This window comes from Schistocerca serialis, unplaced genomic scaffold (assembly GCF_023864345.2).
Source record: "Schistocerca serialis cubense isolate TAMUIC-IGC-003099 unplaced genomic scaffold, iqSchSeri2.2 HiC_scaffold_1407, whole genome shotgun sequence".
NCBI lineage: Eukaryota > Metazoa > Arthropoda > Insecta > Orthoptera > Acrididae > Schistocerca > Schistocerca serialis.
In genome coordinates, this window is record NW_026047633.1 from 223,122 (window position 1) to 235,219 (window position 12,098).

Below are 12,098 nucleotides of genomic sequence, written 5' to 3' on the forward strand. Positions count from 1 at the left end.
GTAATGTAGCAACATAGACACTGCTAGCAAATAGTTTGCAGTAATTAGGTAATGTAGGAGACTGGTGGAAAGAACTAACATTAACACACAACAACCGGTATTCTCGCATTTGTGTCTTGGAAGAGATTGGGTGTTTACGTTTCGAAATACAGGCGGTTGTGAGAGACGTCGGCTGTATTCTTGTAAGCTGTTTGAATATTGTATGTGGGACGAGAAACACAAGAGAGAGGGAGAGAGAAGTGGAGTTTATGAATGGAGTATTTTGCAATTGTTGCCGAGCTTTTGCAGAAATTGCTTGTGAAATGTTTTACAGAGTGAATTCTCAAAAGGAAGGTTTGTCACGTTGGTTTACAGATATCTCCTGTTGTTGCAGTAGTTGTGGTGTTACTGGAGTAATTGTGTAGACTGCAAAAGATAGAAATGAATAGAGAAAGCGATCTTTTTTTTTCAATTTTTTATTTTAATATCCTATACAATGAAGTACTACTGGCACGTATTAATGCTGTGTTAGCATCTCGACGATCTCGTGATGGTTTTCCTCCCTGGCGTAGTCCAGGGGGGTCCTCCCACCATCAGTCCTCACCCCCCTGTCGGCTCCGGCCTGCAGCAACGCAGCCGCCACTTCTGCTTGGCCATTCCATGCCGCCCAGTGCAGCGGCGTCTGCCCCCCCTGAGTCCTGGCGTTGGGGTCGGACGCCGCAGAGAGCAGCAGCCGCACCACAGCCGCGTGGCCTCTCGCTGCAGCCCAGTGCAGGGCGGTCCACCCGCCCCCGCCCCTCGTCCGCACGTCCGCCCCAGCCGCGAGCAACGCCCGCACCTCCTCCACCGCCCCCTCCTTAGCCGCCTCTATCAGCCTCCTGCCTCGCTCCTCCTCAGAAAGGCTCCTGCACAAAACATCGACACACTTACTCTCTACTATCGAGACACACACACCAAATGAAAGAAACTAACAGCCGCAAAACTGCCAACAATTCTGAATACACTTCTTCCGAGCGACAAGTCACAAATCTAGAAATCTCGCTTCTGCGATACAGGTTAACCAGCGTATTACAGACAGATCCACAGCACTAGCCCATAACCAAAAACTTCACCCATCTCCCATTAAAAACAGGTGCACTCCATCCCCTAACAAATACATTTGGCACATTCCCTCATAGTTCACTCCACAGATCCGCCTCCTTTCACCTCGGCATGCAGTTGCGACCCAATCCTTCATCTACTTTCAAACACACCCCTAAAAGTACCTTCTCTGGGTACCAATTCCTTCTGTCACTTAGGAAGAAAACACTAGAAACCACACGCATCTGTAAGTACTGAAATACAATTTCCTCACCAGACAGCTAAGTGATTCAGACAAGTAACATGGAAATTTCCTGACATACCGACAAAAGATATAAAAGTCACTGCTTCGTACACAATAAGTTGGTCGACATATTTCAAATACAACAAGGGCACCGGGTCGGCTCTCCCTGACACACACACACGCACACACACACACACACACACACACACACACAAACTACCCGCTGCATAATAATCGTCACATGTGCTCATATAATCATGCATGCAACAAGAGATACATCCACTGCAACATTCATTTCCATCTGCTTACACACTTTGCAACCCACCATATGGTCTGTGGCAGGCGGTATCCTGCACAACTACTATACTCAGTCATGTTAACTTTCTGCAACTTTTTGCATTTTCTGAAAATTCTGGACACAAAATAAGTTACACACCACTACAGAAGGCGTAAAACTTTACATTTATACTTAGAAATGTCTAAGTAAACTTAATGTGTACACCAGCTACGCTGCTTCCGAGTAAAATTTCTCTTTCAGTTGTAGTACAAACACTTAAACCCTAACTTTAGACCAGTCTCAAAAAAGTACTGTATTTCCTGTATCTAATGCAATGCATAAATTAGATCATGCCAGAAAGAAATCAGGTGCCTGTAAGAAATACAAACAGAGTGTTGATTCATTATCGCATGTACACTTACAAATATCAAAATACTGGTATAGATCTGGCATTGCTGAACTTTAACCAATGTCGCGGGAACCTCTCCCCACAGCTGATGCAAGTTAAAGGCTGATCCCAAGCGAGAGAGCCAGTAAGAAGCTCCAAAGACAATTGAAATACCAACTAGAAACTACAGACCTAATAAAACTGCTGCATTCAGTACAAAATAATCAATGTAGGTGGAGCAGCAACCATATGAAACAATAGTAGTAACTGGTACATATAAAAAAGTTCTCAACTGACTGCAGTCATCTGCTTTTTCCGTTCCGCTCCCAAGTAGAGCGAGGGAGAAACGACTGCCTGTATGCCTCTGTACGAGCGACAACGCCTCTCACCCTATCTTCACACGCCTTGTCTCAAGTGTACATTGCCACAACTAGAATTGTTCTGCAGTCAGCCTCGAAAGACGGTTCTCTAAATTTTCTCAACAGAATTCCTCGAAAAGAATTTCGCCTTCCCTCCAGTGATTCCGATTCGAGTTCCTGAACTTTCTGCACAATACCTCTGCGTCACTCTAAACTACCGGTAGCAAATCTATCAGCTCAGCTCTCAGTCCTATAGCTGTCTTCCTTTAATTCTACCTGTTGCGAACACCAAACACTCTAGCAGTACTCGAGAATAGGTCGCACCAGCGGCCTACATGCAGCCTCATCTACAGGCCAACCACACTTTCCTAAAATTCTCCCAACAAACTAAAGTCGACCTCCCGCCTTCCCTACCACATTCCTCTCACGCTTGTTCCATTTCATTTCGTATCGCTTTGCGAAATCTCGCTCAGACATTTAAGCGACGCCTCTGTGTCTAGCGGAACACCTCTACTGCTGTTTTGTTTTTCCTACTCACCTGCATCAACTTACGTTTCTCTACATTTACAGATGGCTGCCATTCGTCACACCAACTAGAAATTTTGTCCAACTCGCCTTGTGTCCTCCTACACTCACTCAACGACGACATCTTACTGTACACTATGGGACAATCAGCAAACAGCTGCAGATACCTGTCCACCGGACCATTTATGTATACAGACAGTAACAGCGGTCCCACCACCCTTTTCTGGAGCACTCCTGCCTCTGGCGAACGCTCGCCACTGAGGACAACATACTGGGTTCTGTCACTTAAGAGCTGAGGTCCACTCACATACATGGGAACCTATTCCACATGTTTTTATATCCTCTTCTGTGGACATGTACGAATATGTTATTCAGAGGTGATCGATTAGCGCACCACATCACAGGAAAATCTGCACAATGCAAAGAATTGCGATCTTTGGGGTAAAAATTGCTCAGTCACCTCTACTGCAATCACAGATTGTGTTAAACAGTCGGAAGGGAAAGAACTGGGGGCTAATGTTGCCTATCACAATAAAAGGATTGTAGTTTACACAAAAGACAGCCTTGCCGCTATTGGACGCATCAGAAAGGCGACCGAAAATAAACCACGCGGTTTGCCAGAGCCGCCAAGAAAGTGCACTACGAAATTTGGAGTATAAATCCATCATTGCAAGCAGCTTCTCAAAATCGGTAATTTGATCAACCATAGGGACTTTTGTATGGCTAAAAAAATAGTGCTGACATTACACAAATTAGTTGTTGCCGTAAAAACAAAAGTAAATTATTTTCCTTGGAAGAAAGCTGTTTAGCGTAAGACACTGCATGAAACGCGATTTACTTGCAACAGACCTCTAAGTAAAGAGAAGGTCCCTCTAGAGAGAAGTCATTACTGACTGGCAATGCAAATACTTGATACAAGTCAGGAAATTAACAGAACTCTTTTTTGTCGACGAAACTTGGGTGGTGAACCAACGACATTCCTCTTAGAAGACGGTGACAGGGTCGTGACGTTGGCACCAAAATGGACAATATGACAGTCCAAGCAACAGCGGTGAATGTTGAATCCAATACTTGGTTTATTTATTAGTCTACATCAATGTCGTCTTCACCAAAATATTTCGCATTACATATTATACATTAATTCCAGTGCTTCTTCCAATGCTTAAAACTATTCTGGTACAATCCTTGCAGTAGTGTTTAGTTCTCTCAGAGGTGCAGTTTGAATCTCATCTCTTATGTAAAAGACAGCTCTTTAAGGTTTGTCTTTATTTTTGGGAACAAAATGTCACTCATGGAGCGAACGTGGGGCCAAGGACATCACTACAGTATTGTTTCTAGCCAAACACGCACAAGCACGCAACGAACTGTGAGCAGGTGCGTTATCGCAGTGCAGAAGCAATGAATTGTTCCGCCACAAAGCCGGACACCTTTCCGCGTTGCTTCAAGCCATCGGGGTTGAGCTGGTGAGAAGATCTGCCTACTGGCCGTTTCATCTTGGGACAAGGAGTCGTCGTGCACTGTACTGTCAAAACCGAAGATTACCGTCAGAAACGTGACATTCACATTTCACTGGTCTCGGCCATCTGTCACCGAGACGATCGAGTGTTGGTTTACGCATCGTTTGGTTTAACTCTCAGTTCGTCTTCTATTATGACCTTCTCGTCATCCTCATCTTCTTCTAAAGGTTTGTACCAGTCGTAAACACCTATTTCACTCTTAGTATACTCACCAAAAGCAGTATATAATATTTCTAAAACCGTGATGCATTTTAATCCGTTCTCATAGCAAATTTTAATACAAATGCGGTAACCCATTTTTACAGTAAACAAATAATCGCTGATACTCTTAAAATACCAGTAACCTTTCTAACACCTGACACCACACTAAATAACCGATTCGCATAACGTTGTACACACAATGACAAAAAGGAAGTAAGAATCTGAGTAATAAAACGCGTGAAATGGCGAGTTTCCCGTATCACAAAAATGGTTGCGTTTCAATCCACCCAATCAAGGGGAACTTTTACCTCAGAGGAAACACAATGGAAGAGCAAGTCTTCAATTGTCCGGTATAATTGCACCACATTTCGTTTATAATTGCTTCGGAATATAATCCATACATTTAGGAGGGAATTGTAGATGAAAATGCATTCAGATGAACAGGCATTCGGTTCTGACGTATATTCGTAATAGATGTAGCAACCCTGGCTTTTGATTTCTGTTCCTGTGTTGATGTAATTTACTCCATAATGTTGTGTTTCGGGAGGTGGCTATCGTCTGCTGTCTCGCAGTGGTGCCAACTCATTTACCCAAAAATGGACACTGCGCGGATGGGCCTGCACAGTGCGTCGCCATCGATTTAAGGCGCGCACCGCGGAATCGCCGGCACGGCATTTCGGAACCGAGGCATATAGGAAAAGCAGGCCGGCCATTCCGGCCCCAAGCGAGTAAAAAAACTCGCAGACGCCCTCGCGCGCCTTGACGTCACAGAGAGGAGAGGAGGCTGCAGCGCCGAGCATTCAGTTTTGAGACAGCCACGAGCAAGACTCGCTGTAAGTGTGCCGTGGCACATTGCATCAATAGTGCTCGGACGACGACTGACGCTACTTATCACGTGTTTCCCAAGGATGAGCACTTGCGACGTGAATGGATAGTTCGGTGCAAACGCAAGGACGAAGTGAATGCGGAAACTGCACGTGTGTGGTCAGCTCCTTATCGGCCAGAAGATTATGAACAGGATTTGAGAAATGAGCTTCTGGGCTTACCTTCAAGAAAGAAGTTATTACCAGCAGCAATCCCCTGCATAAATATTCCGAACTGGCGTGGACAAGAAATTGTGGCAAGCGGTGATGCAAACGAAAGGGTAAGACGTCTGCACATACATAACACTTTCAATAATTGAAACTGAAAAATTACCGTAATTCAAACGAATTCACATAAATGCAATGCTTTTTGACGCATTACTATACTGCTTTACGGGAGTGAATGACTCGCTATATTGTACAGGCAATAAATAATGTTGCTCAAGTGTATTTGCTTTTCCTCCTGGATATAAGAGCTACATTTGTCTTAGAAATAGCCGTTTCTTTAAGTATTCTCGATATGTTGACTATTTTAAAGCTAGTATATAGTTCAAATGACAAAATCAGCATATTTCGCGTAATTTGTTTACATTTACTTCTGTAACAATAGCTGATGCTGACCAGTTGACTTCGCAGCATAGTGGTATGGTTTCTGACTCCCATGTTGGAGGTTATGGGTTCGTATACCTGTATTTCCTCTTACATTGTATTTTTACATTTTATCAAACTAGGCTGTTTTAGCCGCTTATGCCGGTGATATTTAATCGCTTTTATCAATTGATCAGATTTTTTGTGAAAATTAATGCAATTGCATAGTACTTGGTCAAAAATTTTAGGAATAGTAGGCCTACTCAGTAAATAATTTTAGGAATAATAAAATTAAAATTAAATTTATTCCTTAGGGATCCGGAAGTCGTGCACAACGCTGTGGAGCAAGTAGTTTGCAAAAGCGAGCTTTGACGGCTTTAGAAACTGTGTCACCGAAAAAAAAAAAAGAGTCGACCAAACCACACGTACAGATTGCGTTCATGCACCCACTGAACTAGTGAATAAGAATTTGGAAACTAAGGAACTGAGGGCCGAGATTGAATGCACAGAAAGAAGCGGCACCAAAAAATGTGATGCAGCCTTACGAAGTAAAACGAACGATCTCCGACGTGTTCTTTCGCTGAAGCGGGCAGAAGAGTCATCTGATACGAAAGAAAAAGTCAAATTGCACAAAAGTGTAAATAGTGTATTGTCAAAGTGTTTTACACCGGCACAAATAAGATGCCTATTAAACGAAAATAAAAGGGCAAAGTGGAATTCGGAGGACATTGCCCATCCATTAACTTTAAGAGCTCTGTCACCTAAAGCATACACTTATTTGCGAAAGCGAGAAATTCCTTTGCCTTGCAGGGCAACCCTTCAGAAACGGACGAAGGAATTTAAATGCAGACCGGGTATTCTTTAAGATATCCTGTGTTCATTGAATGAGGGGTCAGGCAGACGAGTGTCTCTCGCACCCTGCATTTACATTGATGCCACCCTTACCATCTGACACTCCACTGGGAACTCCTGAGGACGTGATTTTGAACGTGGCTCAAAATTTTGTCTTTCTGCGCTGCAGTGCATGGCAAACGATTCTGAAAATGTGTGCTCGCTTCATCAGGTAGAATACTAACGGTATTGAATTACCAATGTATGATTTGGCACGATACGAAATTATACTGTGAACGAATGTATGGGTTTTCTTCGGTGCACCACACCTGTTAAAGTTATTACGGAACCGTTTCTTGGATACAGGCATTACGCTGCCTGATGGGTCCAAAATATCTAAGGCAGCTACACAGGAACTTTTAAAGCAACAGGAGAGTGACTTAACGGTAACACACCACATTACTGTAGCGCGCTTAAACGTGACTCGACAAGCAAGGCAGAATGTACAGATGGCAGCGCGATTATTTTCACGACAAACAGCTCAGGCTTTGAAGTGTGTTCTTCATGAAGACGTTGAAAGTAATTTTATTGAAATCGTTAACGACATCTTTGATGTCTTGAACTCTAGAGATCCAAAATATGAATGCTCATTCTTGTGTAGTGGGTTTGGAATCAATCTCTCAATTTGAGAAAATACTTTGAACAGATTCTTAGATATCTGTCCAACAATGCGCGTTGGTGACAAAGAAAGAATGTTGCCTTTCCAAAAAGGTTTTATAACTACAATAAAATATCTCTCCTTGGTTTTTTCGAAAGTATGAAAAGTGTGTAAGTTAGCTATATATTAACTTGTAGGCTGAATCAAGATTGCCAGGAAAACTTTTTCTCTAGAACACGAGAATTAGGTATATTTTTTAACAATCCTACACCTATTTAAGTAAGGAACAGGGTATGTCTCCTTATACTGACAGGTAATGCAAGTGATATTTCTCTCTCTCTCTCTCTCTCTCTCTCTCTCTCTGGGAACACACCAGTTACTAAAGAATTAAACACGGAATCTTCCCAGTGTGACGTCGACCCGGATCCTGCATCCCTAAGTTTCATTACCAGTGACCTCTGTGTATATGTTGTTGACGAAGCGCCACTATGAGAAATCCCAGAAACTGAATGTGGAAGAAAATTTAGCGACATGTGGTAACAATGGGGGACGACTCTAATCTCAAATGTTCTTCCAGATGCGGCAAAATACATTTCAGGCTATATTGCATTTAAGTGCCACAACATTGATAAATCACTAGGCTTTCCAGCAGCAAAAAGTGAAGGAGATCATGCTGCAGACTGGATATCAATTACATCTCGTGGTGGTCTTTACACTCCAACGCCAGCATGGGAAAACAACAGTGTTGCTGTTTGAAGAAGAATTTGCTGCTTTTCATGGAAATGGGGCGTGTAAACAAAAAAATGTCGTAAAGTCTCTGTGCTCTATTACAAAAGACAAGTTTCCTGAGGTTCATGAACCAGTTATTACTCTTTATGTAAAAACGTGAACATTTGTAAGGATTAGGCATCTCAGTCAAGAAGCAAAGTTGGAAGCAATGAAGAAATGTGCCGCATAGAGGAAGCAGTTATGGATTGCATCGTCGTCTGGTAAACGGCAGTAGAAACAGACTGCATTCGTATTTGCTTCTTCATCAAACAAGCGAGTTATTTTTCAACTTATTTATTTACTGTTAATGTGTACAAAACCTGTCATGCCCCTGGTTTTGACTTTTACAGATGCGTATCGAATGAAAGCAAAAGTAAAATGAACGAGTAACATGGCACCGAGTCTGTGGTGCGGCACATTTGCCGTGTAAGCATACGGCTGCGCCGCGCCAGGGTCCTCGTCCTGACGTCACGCCGCTCCACGCAATAGCAAGTGTTTTCGCCTAAGCACTGAAAGATAGAGTGTCGTGAACCCCAAGTATGTCAAATGATACGTGCCAGACCACACGACGACGTATCATCCAATGTAGCTTGTCCAGTTCATCTCCCTCTCTCAAACAGCCATTCCAAATGTGCCTAGCAGTCGATGGTGTGCAATTTGACTATATTCTTAATTAAAATGTAAAAACACACTTCACTAAGGAAAGTATTTAGTTTGTGGATGACAAGGCATCAGTTGTTTTGAATAAATGTTTAGCTTATTTAAAATCTATTCCGTTTACGTACAATTTCGACTAGTTTCCGATTTCTAATTGACAGCAGATCTTTTGCGCTGTAGAACCACCCGGGTGCTTCCAGGCAGAGACAGGCTGAGCTGACAGAAGGTCATGGGATAGCGATATCTACACATACAGATGGCAGCAGTATCGCGTATACAAGGTATAAAAGGGCGGCGGGTTGGCGCCGCTGTCACCTGTACTGAGGTGGCTCCTGGGAAAGGCTTTCCGACGTCTTGATGGCCGCACGGCGGGTTCTAACAGACGTCGATTGCGGAATGATAGAGCTTGCCTATGACTTGATATTTTTAAAATGTACAGTATCCGATATATCGACACAAAATAATATACCGTTATCTGCTCGCCATGTATCGAGGAAAGTATGGATATATGAGCGCAAAATCATCAACGTGCCTGCCTATAAAAATATGGGCTGCACGTTGTAAGTACACTCCCGGTTTTAGAGCTGTTCGTTGGAGTATTGATTTATTATTGGATACTCTGTACATCAACAAGCTATCCCCCTCAGAGCAAGAACTGAAAGGAAAACGACGGATGTTCACGCCTCCCGACAACCACCGTGCAAGCTGCGGTAACTGCATTTAGGTGGCACACTGAAAGGTGTCTCGTGGGTCCATCGTTCGGTATCGTCACGAATCGGATTTGTCCGCAACACTTCACGTCGACTTCCCTGCTTTTTCGTTTCAGCAAATGCCAGCGACCCTGCAGCTGTAGCGCCAGAACTGGGTCGTGAATCTAAACGTTTGCCATTTCTGTTGGTAGCGCTGGGCGCCGATTACGCCAGCAGTTCCCTCAGTCCACTGCAGCGACCAGTTTTGTCGTTTAGATTTTTGTTCATTTTCAACGTCTGTTTTTGAAGAATGTCGATGTGAAGAAAGAGCACACTAGTTTCGATAAAAATTGTGTAACGCAACTGGTGTCCTGTTTCTTCGCATTTGATATTCCATTCAAACCGCCCCTCCCTCCGGGGCAATGGGTGTCACATATACTTGCCTCACATAGTCAAAATTAAACACTGGACCTGATGAAAGTTCAAAAAGCGACAACACTCCTTTACACAGTGAAAGTAAAAGTATGCCTCAGTACAAATTCAAAAAAGCAACTTCAATATTTTCCGAAAACTGTGAAAAAATCTAAATTAGAGAGACTGTCTTTAGTTGCCGTGGCGAGAAGACGTATTTCTAGTGATGCAGAATGTTGTCTGAATAATACACCACTGGCCATTAAAATTGCTAAACCACGAAGATGAAGTGCTACAGACGCGACATTTAACCGACAGGAAGAAGATGCTGTGACATGCAAATGATTAGCTTTTCAGAGCATTGACACAAGGTTGGCGCCGGTGGAGACACCTACAACGTGCTGACATGAGGAAAGTTTCCAACCTATTTCTCGTACACAAACAGCAGTAGACTGGCGTTGCCTGGTGAAACGCCGTCGTGATGCCTCGTCTAAGGAGGAGAAATGCGTACGATCACGTTTCCGACTTTGATAAAGGTCGGATTGCAGCCTATCACGATTGCGGTTTATCGTATCGCGACATTGCTGCTCGCGTTGGTTGAGATCCATTGACTGTTATCAGAATATGGAATCGGTGGGTTCAGGAGGGTAATACGGAACGCCGTGCTGGATCCCAACGGCCTCTTATCACTAGCAGTCGAGGTGACAGCCATCTTATCCGCATGGCTGTAAGGGATCGTGCAGCCACGTCTCGATCCCTGCGTCAGCAGATGGGGACGTTTGCAAGACAACAACCATCTGCACGAACAGTTCGACGACGTTTCCAGCAGCACGGACTATCAGCTCGGAGACATGGCTGCTGTTACCCTTGACGCTGCATCACAAAATGGCTGTGAGCACTATGGGACTTAACTTCTGAGGTCATCAGTCGCCTAGAACTTACAACTAAGTATACCTAACTAACCTAAGGACATCACACACATCCATGCCCGAGGCAGGATTCGAACCTGCGACCGTAGCAGTCGCTCGGCTCCAGACTGTAGCGCCTAGAACCGCACGGCCACCGCGGCCGGCGTGTTTCCATCCCAAACATTTCCCCACTTCTTACCTTTCCAAGTCTTGCATGTCATCTTGGCGTTCTATATTTTTCTGCTTTGTTTCACATTCTCTACGGAGCATACGGAGTTTGATATCAGCATGTGCTGCATTATTAATACTATTATCCTGGACACTAAGTATACAATTCGACACTGTCGATGATGTTTTCAGTGTGCATGTAGCACATGTAGGTGTTTGTCATCTTATATGTAGCGTTTTTAAAATTTTTTTACTTGTAGGTATGTACTTCCTGTGCTAAATTACGCGTTATTACCCGCATGATTTGTATGCACGAAAATTGAAAAATTTCTGTTTGTTGCCTGCCCCTGATATAATTTCAACACTAATTCTCTCTGTCTTCCATGACTGCGAGTGGAAATGGGTGTGCTTCTGTTGCCTGCCTGAGGTGCAGGAAGGTTTTAAATGTTCAGTGGATTCCAAAGTCAATCAAATCTGCAGCTGATTATCTTGGTCAATCAAAGCAGAAAGTACTTGAATCTCTATACAGGAGGGAATCAACATCTACATCTACATGTTTACTCTGCAATTCACACTGAAGTGCCTGGCAGAGGGTTCAATGAACCTGTTTCATACTATTTCTCTACCATTCCACTCTCAAATGGCGCGTAGGAAAAAGGAACACCTCAATCTTTCCATTGGAGGTCTGATTTCTCTTATTTTATTATGTTGATCATTTCGCCCTACATAGGTGGATGTCAACAAAATATTTTCCATCGGAAGAGAAAGCTGGCAACTGAAATGTCGTAAACAGATTTCGCCGGAAAGAAGACAGCCTTTGTTACAGGGACTGCCACACCAACTCGCGCATCATATCAGTGACACTCTCACCCATATTGCGCGATAACGCGAAACGAACTGCCCTTCTTTGCACTTTTTAGCTGTCCTCCGCCAATCGTACCTGGTAAGGATCCCACACCGTGCAGCAATATTCCAGCAGAGGACGTA

At 43.6% G+C, this 12,098-nt stretch overlaps 1 protein-coding gene across 3 annotated transcripts in view; it reads right to left on the reverse strand.

The window, feature by feature from the left end:
• Positions 1–475: 475 nt before the first annotated feature.
• LOC126442783 (ankyrin-3-like) overlaps positions 476–12,098 on the reverse strand; it is a 240,248-nt gene continuing 228,625 nt past the window's right edge. For all 3 annotated transcript variants that reach the window (XM_050090817.1, XM_050090818.1, XM_050090819.1), the window contains one exon: positions 476–884. In XM_050090817.1, the coding sequence (XP_049946774.1) occupies positions 497–884 (388 nt within the window). In that variant the 3' untranslated portion in view covers positions 476–496. The remainder of the gene's footprint in view (positions 885–12,098) is intronic.